Source organism: Sebastes fasciatus, chromosome 8, assembly GCF_043250625.1.
Source record: "Sebastes fasciatus isolate fSebFas1 chromosome 8, fSebFas1.pri, whole genome shotgun sequence".
In the NCBI taxonomy this organism is placed as follows: Eukaryota; Metazoa; Chordata; class Actinopteri; order Perciformes; family Sebastidae; genus Sebastes; species Sebastes fasciatus.
In genome coordinates this window covers 1,819,513-1,841,139 of record NC_133802.1, presented here as the reverse complement: position 1 = coordinate 1,841,139, position 21,627 = coordinate 1,819,513, and the positions used below count along the sequence as shown (strand labels likewise).

Genomic DNA, 21,627 nt, shown 5'->3' with positions numbered 1-21,627 from the left:
TGACATATTGATTGATTTATTGAGTCATTTATTTATTGATTGATTTTTTATTTTGGCAGGTTCCGTCCTCCATACTCAAGAGGTCTTAAGGCAGAAATAATGTAAGTGGTTGGGTTATGTATTTATTTATTTATTTTGCTCCAAAATCCCTGAAAATTGAAGCACTGTGAAAAAGGTGCGAAGAACAAAAAAAAGAAAGAAAAAATTAAACTACAGCTACAGTACAAAAAGAAAAAGGACACAAAATTATGAAAAGTTATACATGATCAAAATAATAATAATTACACTCATGGTAAGTCCACTTTTTGATTTACGAACTCAAAATTCTGAGATAATAAGCCGAAATGAAAAAAAATAATTTGACATACCTCATTATTTTGACTTAGCAAGTTCTCAGAACTTATTAAATCATAATTTTGATTTACAATGAGTGCTTTGGTTTTTATCATGCATAATAGTAAGTCAAAGACGAACAAAAATGTTGACTTCTGTCAGTATTTTTGACTCGGCAAGTTAAAAATATTAATTAAATTATTAATTTAATAATTTAATTCTAGCCTACATTTGTACTTAATAGCCCATATTTTTTTAGTTGCTATATCACAAACTCAAAAACTTTATTTACTATCTAATAATTCTCATGAGGAGGCTTGTTGTTGTTGTTTTTTTATCATGCAGAGGCTTAGTAGTTATTTATGGACTCATGCTGCCTTCACGCTCACAACCATTTCGTAACTTTGTAAAGCAGAAAGCACGTGATGAGAGAACGACATGAGAAGCAGCAGCTGTATATGACAGCTGCGGTGACGTCATGAGCCAAGTGCGTAAAGTTTGTATGATTATCAGAAATGGTGCATTCAACACAGCAGCGTGTCCGTGTGCTCCATGGTGTGCTCGTAGAATCTGACCCTTACTATAGTCACGGTGCAGCCTACTTTCTGTCATTTCCTGTAGGCTAATATTACTAGTAAGAGTTAAGATAGCAGCAGAAGTCCCACAGCTCCCACAGCTCCATATCACACTCACAACTCAGAGCAAGTATGTTTTCATTGTGGAGAAACTTGACTACAAGTCGCTCTGTTATTTTCAGAGGGACTGCAGCGGACTTGTCCTCTCTACGGACACGTCAAACTTGTCTGGCTCCGTGCAGCGACAGACCATGTCTGGGCAGCAATCCCAACAGAAAGAGCTCCGGGAAACGTTTCAATGTGCCACCGAGCGCCGAGTTTGTCGCCCGGGTGTCGGGGATCCCCACCATGGCCAAGCTGCCTTTCCAGGAGACCGCGGAGGGGCTGGACGCGGCGTTTATCGGGGTGCCCATCGATACCGGGACATCCAACCGACCCGGAGCAAGGTGGGGTTAGCTTTCTCTGCTGCTACCTGTTGCTGCTGAACGCCTGTAGTTCGGTTCATTTGGTCTGGACCAAAGGATTTGGATTTTACATATTAGTGTAAGCCGTGCTTTCACACCTAACCTGGGACTCAGGTCCGTTTTCCCTGTTAGAAGGCTACAGTTCGTTTAGGCTGGTGTCAAATTCAGTCTCATTTTCAACTTTGTGTACGTTTATATATATATATATACAGCTCTGGAAAAAATCAAGAGACCACCTCAAAATTATCAGTTTCTCTGATTTTACTATTTATTGGTATGTGTTTGAGTCAAATGAAATGTTTTGTTTTATTCTATAAACTACTGACAACATTTCTCCCAAATTTCAAATAAAAATATTGTCATTTAGAGCATTTATTTGCAGAAAATGACAACTGGTCAAAATAACAAAAAAGATGCAGTGTTTTCAGATCTGGAATAATGCAAAGAAAACAAGTTCATATTCATTTTTAAACAACACAATACTAATGTTTTAATTTAGGAAGAGTTCAGAAATCAATATTTGGTGGAATAACCTTGATTTACAATCACAGCTTTCATGCGTCTTGGCATGCGTTGGGTGACTTTATGCAACTCCTGGTGCAAAAATTCAAGCAGCTGGGCTTTGTTTGAGGGCTTGTGACCATCCATCTTCCTCTTGATCACATTCCAGAGGTTTTCAATGGGATTCAGGTCTGGAGATTGGGTTGGCCATGACAGGGTCCTGATCTGGTGGTCCTTCATCCACACCTTCACTGACCTGGCTGTGTGGCATGGAGCATTGTCCTGCTGGAAAAAACACTCCTCAGAGTTGGGAAACATTGTCAGAGCACCAAAGAAGCAAAGAAGAGCCAGGCTGAGGTTTGTACTTGGCTTGATTCACAAAGACAAATCTGCCCGATTCCAGCCTTGCTGAAGCACCCCCAGATCATCACCGATCCTCCACCAAATTTCACAGTAGGTGCGAGACACTTAGGCTTGTAGGCCTCTCCAGGTCTCTGTCTAACCATTAGACGACCAGGTGTTAGGAAAAGCTGAAAATTGGACTCATTGGACTCATCAGAGAAGATGACCTTACTCCAGTCCTCTATGGTCCAATCCTTATGGTCTTTTGCAAACCTCAGTCTGGCTCTTCTTTGCTTCTTTGGTGCTCTGACAATGTTCCCCAACTCTGAGGAGTGTTTTTTCCAGCAGGACACCTTCACTGACCTGGCTGTTTGGCTCCATACCACACAGCCAGGTCAGTGAAGGTGTGGATGAAGGACCCCCAGATCAGGACCCTGTCATGGCCAGCCCAATCTCCAGACCTGAATCCCATTGAAAACCTCTGGAATGTGATCAAAAGGAAGATGGATGGTCACAAGCCCTCAAACAAAGCTGAGCTGCTTGAATTTTTGCACCAGGAGTGGCATAAAGTCCCCCAACAGCAATGTGAAAGACTGGTGGAGAGCATGCCAAGATGCATGAAAGCTGTGATTGTAAATCAAGGTTATTCCACCAAATATTGATTTCTGAACTCTTCCTAAGTTAAAACATTAGTATTGTGTTGTTTAAAAATGAATATGAACTTGTTTTCTTTGCATTATTCCAGATCTGAAAACACTGCATATTTTTTGTTATTTTGACCAGTTGTCATTTTCTGTAAATAAATGCTCTAAATGACAATATTTTTATTTGAAATTTGGGAGAAATGTTGTCAGTAGTTTATAGAATATAACAAAAAATTTCATTTGACTCAAACACATACCAATAAATAGTAAAAACAGAGAAACTGATGGTCTCTTAATTTTTTCCAGAGCTGTATATATATATATATATATATATACATATATATACAGACGTAGGCAAAGTTGTTGGTAACGTTCCGTTAAAGAGAGAAAAACCCACAATGGTCACTGAAATAACTTGAAACTGACAAAAGTAATAATAAATAAAAATTCACTGAAAATTAACTAATGAAAATCAGATATTGTTTTTGAATTATGGTTCAGCAGAATCATTTAAAAAAACAAACTAATGAAACTGGCCTAGACAAAAATGATGGTAACATTAACTTAATATTTTGTTGCACAACCTTTTGAGGCAATCACTGCAATCAAGTGATTTCTGTAACTCTCAATGAGACTTCTGCACCTGTTGACAGGTATGTTGGCCCACTCCTCGTGAGCAAACTGCTCCAGCTGTCTCAGGTTTGAAGGGTGCCTTCTCCAGACTGCATGTTTCAGCTCCTTCCACAGATGTTCAATAGGATTTAGATCAGGGCTCATAGAAGGCCACTTCAGAATAGTCCAATGTTTTGTTCTTAGCCATTCTTGGGTGTTTTTAGCTGTGTTTTGGGTCATTATCCTGTTTGAGGACCCATGACCTGCAACTGAGACCAAGCTTTCTGACACTGGGCAGCACATTTCGCTCCAGAATGCTTTGATAGTCTTGAGATTTCATTGCACCCTGCACAGATTCAAGACACCCTGTGCCAGATGCAGCAAAGCAGCCCCATAACATAACCGAGCCTCCTCCATGTTTCACATTAGGTACAGTGTTCTTTTCTTTGGATGCTTCATTTTTGCGTCTGTGGACATAGAGCTGATGTGACTTGCCAAAAAGCTCCAGTTTTGTCTCATCTGTCCAAAGGATATTCTCCCAGAAGCTTTGTGGCTTGTCAATATGCATTTTGGCAAATTCCAGTCTCGCTTTTTTATGATTTGGTGTCCTCCTCGGTTGTCTTCCATTAAGTCCACTTTGGCTCAAACAGTGACGGATGGTGCGATCTGACACTGATGTACCTTGACCTTGGAGTTCACCTCTAATCTCTTTGGAAGTTGTTCTGGGCTCTTTGGTTACCATTCGTATTATCCGTCTCTTCAATATGTCATCAATTTTCCCCTTGCGGCCACGTCCAGGGAGGTTGGCTACAGTCCCATGGACCTTAAACTTCTGAATAATATGTGCAGCTGTAGTCACAGGAACATCAAGCTGCTTGGAGATGGTCTTATAGCCTTTACCTTTAACATGAAGGTCTATAATGTTCTTTCTGATCTCCTGAGACAACTCTCTCCTTAGCTTTCTGTGGTCCATGTTCAGTGTGGTACACACCATGATGCCAAACAGCACAGTGACTACTTTTCACCCTTTAAATAGGCAGACTGACTGATTACAAGTTTGAAGATACCTGTGATGCTAATTACAGGACACACCTTAGTTTAATATGTCCCTATGGTCACATTATTTTACATCTTTTCTAGGGGTACCATCATTTTTGTCCTGGCCAGTTTCATTAGTTTGTTTTTTAAAATGATTCTGTTGAACCACAATTCAAAAACAATATCTGATTTTCATTAGTTAATTTTCAGTACATTTTTAATTATTATAACTTTTGTCAGTTTCAAGTTATTTCAGTGACCATTGTGGGTTTTTCTCTCTTTAACGGAACGTTACCAACAACTTTGCCTACGTCTGTATATATATATACACAAGCACATAATTAATCATGTTGAATTGGAAGTGTTGAGCAATTCAGTTGGCATTGTGCAGATCGGTAACATTCAAGTTTTATATTTATCATGTATATATATAAAATTATTATTACTATTACAGCTAATTTTATTGACGTCATCTATAACAATACCTCATATTGTATAAACCCATCATATGTTTTTGATGTAAAATCTTAAGTAGAGCTGCACCGATACGATACAGATACCCGATCGGATATCAGCCGATACTGACTCGAAGAGCTGGTATCGGTGGCAATTCAGTTCTATGTTTATATACTATATACATTATATACTAGAATTTCGGTATCAGGACTGAAGTGGGATCGGTGCATCTCTAATCTCAACCTGAAAAGAAACTAGTGGGCTGAATATTGCTATCAGATGAATGTAGTGTAGTGAAAAGTACAATATGTCCCTGTCAAATGTAGTGCTGTAGAAGTGTCATAACATGGAAATACTCAAGAAAAATACAAGTATCTCAAAACCGTATTAAGTAGTGTACTTGAGTAAATGTAGCCTACTTTGTTAATAATAACAGTCCAGTTTGCTTCACAGCGTTGACATGAAATACCAGATGTTCCCTCCACCGCTGCAGGTTTGGCCCCAGGCAGATCAGAGTGGAATCTGCCATGTTGAGATCTTACAACAGTGGCACCAGGGCAGCACCTTATGAGTCCCTCATGGTGGCTGATATCGGGGACGTCAACGTGAATGTGTATGACCTGAAGGACACCTGCAGACGCATCAGGGAGGCCTACAGAAAGATCCTGGCTACTGGCTGCATTCCTCTGACTATGGGTGAGAGTGACTGGATGAAAAGGTTTTCACCTGAATCTAGATGCACAAACTTTTTCCCTTGGAGGGCCAAAACAAGAAGTCAATAGTGTGCCACGTGCCAAAAGTAAACACCTATCCTATTGTATTGTTAAGATGCTAAATGGTACCAGGATCCCAAGTTCCCCTAATATAATATTATTTTAGCTTTTACATAGTTAACCCCTTAAAACCCACTTGCTGAATACAATTGGGCTAACTTCCAGTCATACCCAATTTATGCATTTTCAAGACAGAAATATTCAAATAGCCTACACAATTTTTAGAAAATAACACATTTCTACTGCATTCAAAAAACTGCATGTTTTTGCCCAAAACAGCACGGTATTAGTATAAAGTGGTCATGTCTGTATCTTGAGGTCAGAGGTCAAGGGACCCCTGTGAAAATGGCTATGCCAGTTTTTTTCCCGCAAAAATGTATCCTAATCTTTGAGCGTTATTTTGCCTCCTTCCCGACATGTTAGCATGACATGGTCTAACTCTAAACCGAGCCTGCTACAGCCTCCAAAAGACAGAAAAAATAAATTTGCTAAAATCTGGCAGGTCAAATCCAACCTGATGGCGGCCCAACTTTTGCCCGCAGGCCCCACTTTGGGCAGCCCTGATCTGACAGATAGTCAGTACAGCTCAGTAAATATTTTAGAGCCAATAAAGCAAGCTCTGCAATGTCTGTACCATTATTATCCATTTAAATATCCTCATAAACTGTATTTCATGTTGGTTGTTGGTGTCTACAGGTGGCGATCACACAATTGCATATCCGATTCTGCAAGCTGTTGCTGAGAGGTAAGTAGGTCAAACTTCATTGGCAGGGGATGCACATGATAGATATGATCAGATTGGCATTATATGGCCTGGACAAGTTTGGAAATTACTTTATCCTTGTTTTCTCGGTGAACAAAAATAACAAAAATAAAAATTGTTTTAGAGATGCAACGAACGATTTTTTTCATTATCAATTAATCTGTTTAGATGAATCGATGAAAAATATCATGTCAAATAAGCTCAAGGTGAGGATTTCAGATGTCTGACCAACAGTCCAAAACCCATAGATATTCAATTTAAAGGTGCAGTGTGTAGGATCTGACGGTATCTAGCGGTGAGGTTGCAAATTGCAACCAACTGAAGCTTTTCCCGTGTGGCAAGCGTGTTGGAAAACTACGGTGGCCGACGCAAAAACGTGAATGGCCCTCTCTAGAGCCGGTTGTTGTAAGAGTAGTAGGTCATTTGGAGCAGAGCCAGTGTGTAGAGTGTGTGTATGTGAGAAGTGAGTGGTGAAGCAAGAGAGAGAGAGAGAGAGCAGCGGCGATGGCAGTGAGTAGCGTTATCGACTCCGGCCCAAGTCGGAAAAGTTACCAGTGTTTGGTTTGCCCGTTCTGGGCCACTGTAGCCACATGGCGGACTCCGTGAAGAGGACCCGCTCCCTATGTAGATATAAACGGCTCATTCTTAGGTAACAAAAACACAATGATTCTTATTATTAAGTGATTTTACACAAAAAAAACATACTTATTAATATTATATTCCATTTCTGTAGACTCCCGTAGTTGTTACACACTGGTCCTTTTAAAATGATAAAAACAAATGGAGAAAAGCTGTATACCTTCACATTTAAGAAGCTGGAACCAATAAATATGTGGCATTTTTGGTTAATAAAACAACTGAAATGATTTGTCAATTATCAAAATGTCGATTCAACGAACTGATTAATCGATTAACTGTTTCAGCTCATTAATATTACAAAGTACAAGGTTAATTTATTATCTTTCTACAATGCAGGGTTGCACAATGAAATGCGAGTTGAAGTCCCTAAATGCTACACATGAAAAAAACAAAACAAAACCAATGTTTTATGATGGAGGATGAGTTGAGGAGTCTTACAGCCTGATGAAAGAAGCTGCTCTGTAGTCTAGTGGTTCTGATTCTTATTCTTTTTTATCGCTGTATTGTGTATCTGCTCCATGATAAACTGTATGTCTTTTTACATTTTTACAACTCTTAACATGAACTAACCGTTAACCATGTCATACATTGTGTTCTCGTTGACTCGCTCGGTTTGTTCTGTAATCATTTGTCAGGCATGGCCCGGTGGGTCTGGTCCATGTGGATGCTCATGCTGACACCAGTGATGTGGTCTTGGGGGAGAAGATTGGACATGGTACTCCATTCAGACGTTGTGTGGAGGAAGGGCTACTGGACTGCAAGAGAGTGGTCCAGATCGGCCTGCGTGGTTCAGGCTACTCTCCAGATTCATATGAATGGAGCCGGGCGCAGGTACCTCTGCTAGAATACTAGAGGCCTTTGATATAACATAAGCCTTAAGGCAATGCCAACATTCTGGTTTCACTGCATAACCAAAGTAATAGAAAGCAGTTCATTAATGTCATTATGTGTCATCACTGGTATAGTAAGCAACTTCTGTTCTGTGTGTGTTGTAATCCAAGCTTCTTTGTGCTTTGCTGACATAGCCGTGCCGGCTGCACAAGATTTTAGTGCATGTTCGTGCATGTGAGCGTGCCCCACTGGCTAGCTCACTGCAGCCGCTCTGCACTGCGCTCATGCAGCAGTTACAGCTGATAACGCCGTCCCAACTGATGGCGTCGTCACAGAAGCGTAGCACCCACCCTCCGGTTCCTCCCCCAGGTTAACACTGTTAGCTCTGTCAGCAGTTTTGCTATGTTTCCACTGTTAGCGCTGTTAGCACTGTTAACTGTGAGCCACCGGCTTCAGCCGTCGCCATGTTGAGAGCTGTGTGGAGGCAATAGAAATGCTCGCCATCAGCACGCCTGGTTATGTTTAATATATTTATGATGATAGGCCTTTTTCACAGCAGACATTTTGACTTTTCTTAGTAGGAAAAGCAGAAGTGTTACTAATAATATTAAAGGTGCTAATATCAAAATTCAGAGCATCAATATAGCAGCAAACAACTATTTTCTATGTAAAGATATAGAGGAGTAATGAGCAGAGAATGAAATTGCTCTCCCTCTCTGTGTGTGTTGTAATCAGAGTTTCTCTGCGCTTTATTTACGTAGCCAGTCCGGCTACGCGTGCACTGGCTAGCTAATTGCCGCTGCTCTGCACTGCACTCATACGGCGGTTACTGCTGATAACGCCGTCCGTACCGACGGCGTCGTCGCAGAAACTTATCACCCACCCTTCGGTTACCCCCCAGGTTAACACTGTTAGCTCTGTCAGCAGTGTTGCAGTTGTTTGCACTGTTTGTGCTGTTAGCGTCGTCGTTAGCTGCTAGCGACCAGACCAGCCGTCGCCATGTTGAGAATATGATATATGAATAAGAATAAGAATAAGAAATCTTCAGATTTTTGCGGCATTGCTATATTTACGCATATCGAAAACCTGCTGATATCCAAGTCTTTCATAATTTAAAAGTCGGTGTGTTTCTCCTTCCAACCAGAAATGTGGGAGGTGTTTTTTGGACATGCATGCATCTCTGCAAACTGTTGGCAAGTTGGTTTGTGTACAACCAGTGTACAACGCACAGAGCTAGCCATAAACAGACAAGAGGCTGAGTTTTGCAAACTGCTGTAAAAACCCCAACTGAGACGCATATTCCAAATGCGCTGTATACATGTCCGAAGAATCCTCCTAAAACCCAAATGATATAGGCATATCTCACATGTCTTAATCAGAAAATGTTCCAGTCGGAATAAATCCTAATTCAGAATATCTAAATGAAATATGTTGTTTACATGACCCTTATCAAATTTGGAATATTGTCATTTTTGGAATAATAGAGGAATATAAGTGTGCATGTAAACATAATCTGTGAGGCAGCATGAACAGTACCAGGCAGCAAAATGGAATTCAGTCATCATTTATGTCATTATTTACACCTTTGCTTTTCCTACTGCGACATGTCTGACTGTCTTCTGTGAGAACAACCAGTTGTGTGCTGACATTCTCAGGAGAAATAGCTTTTTGGGCAGTAATAATGTTCTATATTGTCCCTTTTAAGCAAAACAGAATGATTGTCTTTGACTAAACAACTGTGATTTGTATATTTTGTGCAGGGTTTCCGTGTTGTTCAAGTGGAAGAGTGCTGGTTCAAATCTCTTGCACCTCTGATGGCTGAGGTCAGGGCTCAGATGGGCAGCGGTCCAGTTTACCTCAGCTTCGACATCGATGCTCTTGACCCGGGCTTTGCCCCCGGAACAGGCACACCAGAGATAGCAGGACTCACTCCCATACAGGTACACGTGGTAAAACAGACTTTAATCCCTCTGAGCTATCTTTTATGACTTTAATCTGATGACACAAGCTTGTCATATTACAATTTACTCCAGTAGTTCCTCACAGGTACTGTAACACCAATGTACATATAGGAGGTTCTTTGTGAAGTGAATTTTCTGTGCTTATTTATCTTTTCGGCTGTATGAACACTAATATGTTTTTGAATTTAGGGAGTGGAGATTATCCGGGGCTGCCGTGGTCTAAACCTTGTTGGATGTGATCTAGTGGAGGTGTCTCCTCCCTACGACACCACAGGTACTTAGCATATTTCATTTCTCACCAAGTTGATGTATTTTATTAATATGACCGTTATTTATACTTCTTTTTTCTCAACAGGGAACACTGCACTGACTGGTGCCAACCTCCTTTTTGAAATGCTGTGCGTCCTTCCCAAAATAAAATACTACTGATCAGTACAGACCACACAGTTTGTTAATAATGAGTACAAATACCCGAACGCCAAATGAGCAGCAGGCTGTCCTGCTGAATAAACCGCTGACAACCAGTTGAAACACTCGACTGTAGCAGACATCATGTCTCCACTAACTTGTAAAAAGCATCATATTCTCCTGATGTACAAGTTACATATTGTTTAAAATAATACTCCAGGGTCATATAGATGACATAATTATGTCATGTGAAACTCACAGTACCAACGAGATTATGTTATTGACATTTTTACAGTTCATATTGACGAAACAAATGAATAAATCAAGCGCACACTAAAGTTTGATTTCACTTTCATGTGTCATGTCACATAATTGTTTATCATACAATGCCATTTTGAAAACATTCAAAACTGGAAATGCCTGTTATGTTTGCTACATATATAGAGCTCATACTGTACATACACTGATCTGGCAGTTGTTTCGACATGTTTGACTGTACTTGTGGTGGTCACTGCACTGTCCTCGTTCTGCATACGTGGAGCTGTTGCTGTTGCTGTTGGAACTGTACTTCCTCTGTACTGGTAGAGCTAAAGAAAGAAAACCTGGTTCCTAAAATAAAAGTTCCCTTCATCACGTGTGACCAGTGGGCAACCTCCGGTTCTGAAAAGTGAAGCCAATTCTGAAGTGCCTTAAAGTTGCATTCTCTCTAACAGCCAGCAGAGGGCGACTCCTCTGATTGTATAGAAGTCTATGAGAAAATGAGTCTACTTCTCTCTTGATTTATTACCTCAGTAAACATTGTAAACATGAGTTTATGGTCTCAATCGCTAGTTTCAAGTCTTCTTCAATACAGCATGATGTTCATTTAGTATATTATGGTCCCATTTAGAGTCAGATAGACCATAAAGCAGGGGATGCTTTAGGGCGGGGCTACTTTATGAGTGACCGGTTGCTACCACGGTGTTGTCCGGTCTGGGAGTTGTTCGTGTTTTTTTCTTAGAACTTTGACCCTTTCACAGTGTGTATTCAGTTCATAAAAGTTAATTATAACTTTTTTGGTCACCTTATTCAGCGTGCGGTTCTACTTGGTTGTCCATCCTCTTGTGTCACTTCAGAATCAGAATCAGAATCAGAATCAGAATGGTGTTTATTGCCAGGTGTAAGAGGTATACACTAGGAATTTTCTTTGGCATTTTTGGTGCGAGACAAACAGTACAATATAATAACAAAAGAATGGATAAAAACAAAAGAATAGATAAAAGAATAGATAAAAACGTTAGAATAAAATAATAAAAATGTACAATTTACAAATTACAAATAAGCTATAAACATGATATAAAGATAGTGCAAATATTGAGAGAGGGGGGAGAGTCAGTGTCGGCAGGGGGGGCAATAGTGTGTGTGTGAGGGAGAGACAGTCACAGGGGGGCGGATGGGCTGTTGGAGAGCCCCACTGCCATGGGGAAGAAACTGTTTTTATGGCGTGAGGTTTTGGTCCTGATGGACCTTAACCTCCTGCCAGATGGCAGAGTCTGAAAAAGATGGTGTCCAGGATGGGAGGGGTCGGCCACAATCTTCCCTACCCTCCTTAAGGTCCTGGAGGTGTACAGCTCCTGGAGGGAGGGAAGGTTGCAGCCGATCGCCTTCTCTGCAGCACGGATGACCCGCTGCAGCCTGGCCTTGTCCCTGGCGGTGGCAGCGGCGAACCAGACGGTGATGGAGGAGGTGAGGATGGACTCGATGATGGCCGAGTAAAAGTGCACCATCATGGTCTGTGGCAGGTTGAATTTCTTCAACTGCCTCAGGAAGTACATCCTCTGCTGGGCCTTACTAGTGAGGGAGCTGATGTTTAGCTCCCACTTGAGGTCCTGGGCGATGGTCGTGCCCAGGAAACAGAACGACTCCGCCGTGTTGACTGGGGAGCCACGCAGGACGAGAGGGGGGAGCGGGGCTGAGTTCCTCCTGAAGTCCACTGCCATCTCCACTGTCTTCAGGGCGTTCAGCTCCATGTGGTTCTGGCTGCACCAGGATGCCAGATGGTCAACCTCCCATCTGTAGGCAGACTCGTCACCCTCGGAGATGAGGCCGATGAGGGTGGTGTCGTCCGCAAACTTAAGGAGCTTGACAGATTGGTGTCTGGAGGTGCAGCCGTTGGTGTACAGGGAGAAGAGCAGTGGGGAGAGAACGCAGCCTTGGGGGGCACCGGTGCTGATGGTCTGGGTGTCGGAGACTTGCTTCCCCAGCCTTACGTGCTGACTCCTGTCAGTTAGAAAGTCTGTGATCCACCTGCAGGTGGAGTCAGGCACGCTCAGCAGGGAAAGCTTGTCCTGTAGCAGAGCTGGGCTGATGGTGTTGAATGCGGAACTGAAGTCCACAAACAGGATCCTGGCATAGGAGCCAGGGGAGTCCAGGTGCTGGAGAATGTAATGAAGGGCTAAATTTACTGCGTCGTCTACAGATCTGTTAGGTCTGTAGGCGAACTGCAGTGGGTCCAGCAGGGGGTTGGTTATTGTCTTTAGGTGTTGGAGCACAAGTCGTTCAAAGGTCTTCATTATCACAGAGGTCAGAGCGACGGGTCTGTAGTCCTGAAGACCTGTGATCCTTGGCTTCTTGGGGACCGGGATGATGGTGGAGGCTTTGAAGCAGGACGGCACCCTGCAGTTTTCCAGGGAGGTGTTGAAAATCCCTGTAAACACTGGAGACAACTGGTCTGCACAGTGTTTCAGGGTTGCAGGTGAGACAGAGTCTGGGCCGGCTGCTTTGCGGGGGTTTTGTCCTTTGAAGAGCCTGTTGACTTCCTCCTCTTGGATGGACAGAGGTGTGAAGGGGGGGAGGGGTGTGCACAGGCTGGGTGCTTGTGGAGAAAGCTGGGGGGTGCTTGTGTTAACTGCTGATGGCTGATGGCTGGGGGGAGAGGAGATGCAGCCAGGACCGTCACTACGTCTGTCAAATCTGCAGTAAAACTCATTCAGCTCATTTGCCAGTCGGAGGTCTTCTGCTTGCAAATAACAAAGAAGGCGACGGACAAAAACCAAGATGGCGACGGACAAAATGCCGTACTCGAGGCTTCAAAACATCAGTCCACAAACCAGTGGGTGACGTCATGGTGACTACGTCCACTTCTTATATCCAGTCTATGCGTGTGACCAGCAGGATGCAGTATCCGGGTGGAGGATATACATTAGTTAATACTAACTGCATAACTTAAAACACCTCAATTGTGATGTGCTTTGTTGTTGCATCACCTGGTAATTTTCTCTGACTTATGAGGTGTAGACAGATGTTCAAAAAACAAGCTTAGGTCTCTTTTGTCCTTTTTCTATGGAAGTCTTTGACAGGACAGAGCTCATCAAATACCTTCTCATCAACCAGCCTTCAGGACAGGGACAAATGTGTTGTGTGACATCAAAAATGTGCTTTTTCATTCTGTCAGTCTGCAGAGATCAAACACAACCATATAGGAAAAATGAGTGAGGTTACATTTGAATGTACACAAGAGAGCAGTAAACAGTGAATAATTAAAATCAAGCCCCTTATTGTTGTGATTTACCTGCATATGTCAACTTTCATCGTTTTGTCAATTTTGTTCACTTTCGAAATCAGAAACATAATTACTTTATTGATCACCTGCGGGGAAGTTGGGAGGTTACAGTTGCTCTTATATATAAGTATAAAGAAATAGAAAATAAAGGAGTATGTCAAATGTAAATGATGTACATAGTACTCCAATACAACACAATATATGTATAGTAATATAACAAGAAATATGTACAAATATGTGAATCAAACACATAACCATATTGCAAATAAGTAAATCAAAATTGCTGAGAAGTGGGATCTATTAAGTGTGTTAAATATAAATGCAAGAATAGTATAAATATGAATACAACATCTTGAAATGTACAGTATTAATGCCAGAGTATGCACAGGTGAATTATTGCACAAGTTATTGGACAGTTAAGTCAGTATTACACATAAGAATGATACAAAGTGATGTGGTAGTAGCTGCTGAGTGACACTCTTGAGGGACAAGTTGAGCAGTTTGATGGCCACAGGCAGGAATGACTTCCTGTGGTGCATCTCGGTGGAATGAGTCTTTCACTGAACTTTAAAGACCAGACGGTCTCTGAAATGCCCTGCTCTATCCACATAACCAACTAATATGTGGAGCCATATAAACAAAACCTGTCAGCTATGGAGATGTAGAGATAAACTGTAATGATATTACTATCAGTGTCACCTATGAAAAATGCAAATGTATTAACAACTAGTGACCTTCATGTGATGTCTGTACTACTTTTAACTGCAATGTTTTAGTCATCCTTGTAATGCTCGGCCTATGCAATGTTTATCAGCATTACTGCTAACAAGACAGCCAGATATTTACCTGCTCTGAAGGAGAGATCAACCTTTTCAACTTACGTAGAGGACAAGGCTGCTGAATCATTTTGGATGATTTACAAAGTCTCCACCTCCTGCACTCCCAGACAGGCCCAATGTGGATGCAGCTGAAGCACGTCATTGATCTTTATCAGGTATGGTCTCTGGAGCTGTCAGGCAGTACATTGTTGATTATAGCTATCTGGTTAAAGTGCAATGTGGGCTTGCTGTCAGCACCGTCCCTCTGGTTCTTACCGTAGAAAGAAAGGTTTAAGAAGGATTTGTTGAAGTAAAAGCTGATGTGGTGACACGTTTGTCTTTACTGGATAAGGACTGGATGTTTGGAAGAACAAATATTAATATGAGCAGACACTTTCATCTCATGCATATGTTTTCGGCTTTCAGCATACCATGTGATAACCTACTAATGTGGAGGACGGAACCTGCCAAAATCAAAAATACATAAATGACTAAATAAATAAATATGAGATTAAATGTAGCAAAAATAATATTAAAAATAAATGTAGCCATTAATTAATTATTTTTTATTCATAAGATGTATTTCATTATTATTATTTCTGTTTTAATTTGCTTCTTTATTTATGAATCTTTGGATTAATCCCCTTAATTATTTACTCTTCTGTTTCATTTTCCCTTTCATTTTTTTTTTTTTTTATTTACTTATGTTTGCATTTATTTTCACGTATTAATTTATTTTTGCATTTATTTTTTATTTATTATATATTTATTTTTTAATGTATGTATTTATTTATTTCTGATTTTCCTGCATTTCACCCCTTATTTATTTCCCTAAACTACTTTATTTCTGTCTTCTTTTCTTTACACATTTCTCTTTATATTTTGTGCATAAATAAATCATAGGTAAATATATAAATATATACATACATGCATTTAAAAATAATTATAAAATAAATGCAAAAATAAATACATTTAGAAGTTAATGGATTTTATTTTAAAATGTATGTATGTATATATTTATGTATTTATGTATGTATTTATTTATTTATTTATTTATGCATGAAATGTTAAAAAGTAATGTATAAAGAAGAGAATACAGAAATAAATAAGTTTAAGGAAATAAATGGGTGAAATGCAAAAGGAAAATCATGCATAAATAAATAAATAAATACATTTAAAAACAGATGTAAAATTATAAAAAAATAAATGCAAAAATAAATAAATAAATACATAAAAATAAATGCAAACATGAATAAATTGAAAAATGAATAAAAAAAATAAATACATAAATGAATAAAAGGGAAAATTAAACAAAAGAGTAAACTAGAATGGCACTCGGAGAGCGCAGACCTCCCTCCCTTCCCCGTTCAGCTTGCGTCCTCATCAACGTGTATTTCCGTTTATGTTGAGATCAGCTGTACGTAGCGGAGCATCGTAAAACACTTCATTCAAACTGGACAGAAACAAAATAAAAATCACTTAAACCGTCGTCGTTACTCTTTCCAACAATCACCAAGTGTGCTTTGGTCCAACTCAACTCTAATTTCACAGAGTTTAATGTGAAAAAACGCAGATTTTACAGTTGCCCCCTCCCTCCACCCCCCGCTCTCTCTCTGTCTCTCTCTCTGAAGGAAAGAGGCGGGGTCATGCGTCATTAACGTGTCATCAGTTACACTGCGCATGTGTTATACCCAGAGGTCTTAATGTTCTGGCTGATCGAAATGCTTAAAAAAATTCCTTCCTGAATCCGGATCATGATCTGGATCGTCACCAAAATCTAATGGATTGTTCATTGTGCCACACCCCACCTGTCCAAAAACATTTCATTCAAATACATCGCAGACTTTTGGAGAAATCCTCCAAAGGGACAAACCAACAAACCAACCAGCCAACGCCGGTGAAAACATAACCTTCTTCCTAGGCCATCGGCCTTTGTGGAGGTAATAAATAAGGGAATTAATACAAAGCTAAATAAATAGAGAAGCAAATTAAAACAGAAATATCAATTTATATCACATTTTGCCAATTAATTCATGGCTTTAATATTATTATTGCTATATTTAATGACATATTTATTTATCGAGTCATTTATTTTTTTATTTTGGCAGGTTCCGTCTTCCATATACTAAGTGTTGCACATTACTTGCATGGTATGTTGGTGGATAACATTTTAAAGAATTAGTAACCCCATAAGATCAAGAACATGTCCTAGGCACCAGCAGAAGATGGACATTAGTTCAGTAATTCTCCTTCAAAACACTGTCATATTTTTGGGCTCAAATAATTGATAATAACAAATAATTGTTTATGATAACAGGCCAGTGACACAAAGGTGAGATGCTGCCTTTATTAAGTGTTTTCAACCTGTATTTTTTTCCATGTTTGCCGTTACAATAGAGTTCAGCTGCCTGCTTTATTTCTGTGTTCGGTTTATTGTTCACCGCCCGCGGTTTTTTATAGTAATTATTTTTTAGCCATAGATGTAGCAAGCTATCTGAGTGACAGCAACGCGCGGTAAACTGAATCAAAGGAATCAAACGTGCCCCGCCATTATCTTATCTCCGCGTGCTCCCTTTAATGCACCAATCACAGCAGACGACGATGTAAACAAGGAAGTGGCTAATTCAGCCGCTCACAGATACGATAAATGAAAAGCAAACTTCTACACAGGAACAAGATATCATTTCATTTTCACAATTAGGAGAGCGACTGACAGGCATGGTAAGAGTTCATTCTGGTTTGTCTGTGGGTTGTGAATGCTCGAAGCCACACTTAGCTACTCATTTAGCATTGAGCTAATGTGCTGCAGTGTTACACACCTGTTAGCCTGTCTCCAATCAGTACCATGGCATATTTAGATATAGTATAAATGTCATAGCTGTTTTTAAAGTTGGTCTTTGTATACAGTCTACCTATAGTTAGCTCCCATTAAATAAATAATAATATTTTCCAAGGAAACTTAACCAAAATATCAAAAGTATAATAAGTATTTACATTTTCGAATGAGCAAAATCACCAAACGATAATGAAAAGGTAAAGTCCAATGACACTTTAAAGCAAGAAATAATCATTTAAATATGCCTTTTAAATTGTGTTTATGTCCCAGAATCATGTTCATTTTGTTAGTATATTGGCCTCCATCAGAGATCATATCAAATTGCAGGCAAATGTTTATAATATTTTGTATGAAAACTACCTTGTACCTCTTTTTTTATTCAAGCAACAATCACAAACAAAAGAGCACATTTGGCTTACGCCTGCAACACCAAGACCCCATAAAATCACTCTTTTTTTATATGAACACTCACTACGGTGTGATTTGTTGCTCATCAATGTCATCTTTGTTTCTTTAATATACTCTCCAATGCTGATTAGCAATTTTGTTTAGTTTCTTGATATTTAACGTATTGATGCTTTGTTAAAGCACCTGAGAGGGAGAACATAAGAGCAAAGCCTCAAGGCAGAACACAACAGGAGAGGATTCAGGTAAGCACCATTAATTTTTTTGTGTACTTAAAAACAACATAAAGACAAAAGCTTTTGTACTGTAGAAGCAAATGGATCTGTATTGCAGTACTAGAATACATATTCTCTTTTATTTCTGCTTTGTTTAATCTCAATTTATCAGAATCAGAATCAGAAATACTTTATTGATCCCCAGGGAGAAATTGTTACAATTGCTCTTGTATAAACATAAAGAAATGTAAGAAAATAGAATATAAAGCAGTATGTAACATGTAAATTATGTACATAATGCTACAAAATAAATACAATATCTGTAAAGAAATATAAGCACTCAAATTAAAAATAAGAAAACCGGAATAAAAGAAATATGAAATATGTACAAATATATGCATTAAGTCGTGCAATATATAACAAATAACCACAGTGCAAAAAAGTAAATACAAAATGCTGAGAAGTGGGATCTATTAAGTACGTTAAATATAAATGCCAGAATGGTATAAATAAGAAATGAATTAATGTATTTCCTTTTCTTTATATGCGTATAATCCAAACTTTAAGATGTATAATAGCCTTTGTGGAGCAGTGTCCGTCATCATCATAAACAACGTGGCGAGCTGGAGTGAAGATTCAAAGCATCCAACTTTATTGTGGAAGTCAAGACAAACTTGATAAGTAAGAATCATTTCTTCTCCTCCCTCTCCAGTGTCTGAAACCACATCTACAACTTTGAGCTCCTGTTTGTTAAGCAAACGGTTATCTTCACATTTCAGCAAATCAAACATGAACGGTCAGCTTTACCTGAAACGGATTCTTCCCAGTATGACTGCTGTGTGGTTATGGCAATGTCTCATGCTGCTGAGGTAAGACAGGTGCTTTTTTTTTTTTTTTTTTTTTTTCTTAGAGCAATCGATAATGATTGCAATAAAGAGAGCCTATGACAACGAAAGTTGTTGCATCACCTGGAGCGTTCCAAAGTCCATGCCATCATGGTTATCTCGGTTTGAGCCTGGAGACTACAAACTCCTAACGAAAAGCCTGCATTACAAACTGGGGACAGTTAGTTTGAAAGACATGGGTATTTATGTGGCAGGGAAGGTCACACAAAATACACTATTAAGTTGCATTATAGGATCTAGTGTTTGCAGGCTTGACAAATATTATGGACTAAAAGTCAGGATATCTCTGATATCTCATAGGGAACATTTGTTGTGGCATTTGTGTTTGTCTTCAAGGTAAAAGAGGTGAGCCATGATGACGTTACTCTGTCCATTTTAGCAACACAGGACAGTTAATTGTGTTTCTATTTTTATTTGATGCTTGAGTTGGTCCTTTGTATCCACAGTCTTCAGTGTAATGCTTCTAACTCCAGTAGAGGGCACTTAATGCTCAAGTATACTGTGTTGAGCAAGAGAGCTTTTTTTTAAAGAATATTTCTCGGCATTTTTGTCTTTGCTGGACAGTTGACAGTGAAGAGGCAGACAGGAAACGGGGGTGGGAGGGGGATGTATGACATGCAACAAAGGTCCCCAGCTGGAATCAAAACTGCGCTCCTGAGAGAGATCTCTTTTAATGAGGTCTGCAACCCGCAGTTCTACTTTCTACCAAAATAAGGGAATGTCAGTCTTCTAATGACCAGGGGCCGTATTCATAAAGCTTCCTAATACAAAGATTTGCTCTTAGTGCCAAAATTCTAAGAAAATTCTTAGAATTTCCCCTTACAGGTAAGACTAGATCCTGGTAAAAATAAAAGTTATTCAAAGCATTTTAGCCCTTAAGAGAGCTCCTAAGGTGAAACACTTTTAGGAGTAGGAAGGAACTCTTTTAAAAGACTTAAGAGTTTCTTAAGGGAGGAGAAATATTATCCAAACGCTGAATGACAGTGTGTTAATGAAACGCCAAAGATTAAATCCTGGATGTTTAATGTTTGTGGTCGATCTCATTAGACATGTGCTCACATCTCCCACCCAACACAATGACACTATAACACCAGAAATTAAAGTGATTACAACACTAAGATATTTGAACTTACTGAAAAAATGCAACAGTGTTTGCTGGTTAATAGATCTATAGGTAACACTTTATAATAACCATAATTTATAAGTGGTAAATTGATAGTTAATGAAACTTAGGTAATAGTTATTTTCCTGTTAGCAAACAATGAAATGATAATTAAAAATGTTTATTCATTATTAGTAATGCTATATGTTATATTAACAGCTTTTTGTTGCACACATTATAACATTATATATATATATATATATATATATAAGTATATATATAAGTATTTATTAGTGATTACGAAATTATTTATAAACCTTAAAGAAATTGTTTGTAAAACATCTATAGACATTGAATAGAGAGATGGACCAGTTAATAATAGATTTGTAAATGTCTGTAAACATTATTTGGATGGCTATTATATCAGTCACAAGAGGTGATTATAATATCTTGTTAAAAGGTTAATAAAGTCTTTGTAAAGCATCTATAAACATTTATTGATAATATTTGATCAATGGTTTTTGGACCATCTATTTATGTAATGTTTATAGATGTTTTACAAACGATTTCTTAAAGGTTTACAGTTCAGTTGGTAATAATTAACAAATACTTAGTATAGTATATGAAATGTTATGTGTGCAACAATAAACTGTTAATAAATAGCTTACTATTGTAATCGTAATGTAATTGTTATTGTCTCCTATCAGCTATGATACAATATAGAATTTATAAACCAATTATTTAATATTACACAAACTAATGATAAAACATATAAAATAAATTATAGCATTACTAAAAAATACTAAACATTATTGATTATCATTTAATTGTTTGTTAACAGTAAAATAACTATTAAGTGAGTTTAATTAACTATCAATTTACCATTTATAAATTATGGTTATTATATAGTGTTACCGATTTACATACCAACCAACGCAGCTACTTATATAGACTGGCCAGCAATCACAGAAACTGAAGAAAGCCATTGAGCCATTTCCCCCCCGTTAATATCAAAGTACCCTGCTTAATTACCAGCATGGTAAATAAACATAGGCTGATAAATATAACAACTATCAGCATGTGAATAGGCTACTGCGCAAGTAGGCTTGTGATTTTAAACATTTTATTGGCGACTTTCAAAGTGGCTTACAATTTATTCAACAGAGATGTTCATTGCATAAAATGTATTCATAATTACACCATATCTTAATAGAGATAACATTCTATGATTAGGCCTATCTATTTCACTGTTCAAGAGTGCATCTTTATTCTTTTCATCAACCCATCACAACTTTTTAAAAGAATACGTCATAGATAGCAATGCGGTCAATCCTCACTAAGGTAAAGTTTCTTTCCTTACCTAGAGTTACACTGAGAAGTTTCCTAAATCATTCCTAAAGTAGAAATTTTTTAAGCTAGAAAGTTAGGCGCTCTCTGACATTATTCTCAGAATGTTTGTGAATAC

General features: G+C 38.8%; 2 protein-coding genes across 3 annotated transcripts in view; both read left to right on the top strand.

The window, feature by feature from the left end:
* The first annotated feature begins 855 nt into the window (after positions 1 to 855).
* agmat (agmatinase (putative)) lies at positions 856 to 10,688 on the top strand. 2 transcript variants are annotated; one of them, XM_074642819.1, is made up of 7 exons: positions 856 to 1,354; positions 5,459 to 5,661; positions 6,435 to 6,483; positions 7,776 to 7,971; positions 9,732 to 9,911; positions 10,122 to 10,206; positions 10,288 to 10,688. In XM_074642819.1, the coding sequence occupies exons 1-7, from the start codon at positions 1,041 to 1,043 to the stop codon at positions 10,359 to 10,361; spliced, it is 1,101 nt and encodes a 366-aa protein (XP_074498920.1). In that variant the 5' UTR covers positions 856 to 1,040; the 3' UTR covers positions 10,362 to 10,688. The 2 variants fall into 2 exon arrangements, with proteins under 2 accessions (XP_074498920.1, XP_074498919.1); XM_074642818.1 differs by having other exon boundaries at positions 1,058 to 1,451.
* A 6,600-nt stretch (positions 10,689 to 17,288) lies between these two features.
* Positions 17,289 to 21,627, top strand: part of hspg2 (heparan sulfate proteoglycan 2) — a 160,309-nt gene continuing 155,970 nt past the window's right edge. Inside the window, exons 1-2 of the mRNA XM_074642440.1 lie at positions 17,289 to 17,420; positions 18,868 to 19,024. Of these exons, the coding sequence (XP_074498541.1) occupies positions 19,001 to 19,024 (24 nt within the window). The 5' untranslated portion in view covers positions 17,289 to 17,420; positions 18,868 to 19,000. The remainder of the gene's footprint in view (positions 17,421 to 18,867; positions 19,025 to 21,627) is intronic.

Excerpts from the sequence above, each read along its gene's own strand:
- agmat (XM_074642819.1), top strand. The coding sequence starts at position 1,041 with ATGTTTTCATTGTGGAGAAACTTGACTACAAGTCGCTCTGTTATTTTC. Across the intron at positions 6,484-7,775 it reads CTGCAAGCTGTTGCTGAGAG|GCATGGCCCGGTGGGTCTGG; the intron begins GTAAGTAGGTCA and ends ATCATTTGTCAG. Across the intron at positions 7,972-9,731 it reads ATGAATGGAGCCGGGCGCAG|GGTTTCCGTGTTGTTCAAGT; the intron begins GTACCTCTGCTA and ends TATTTTGTGCAG.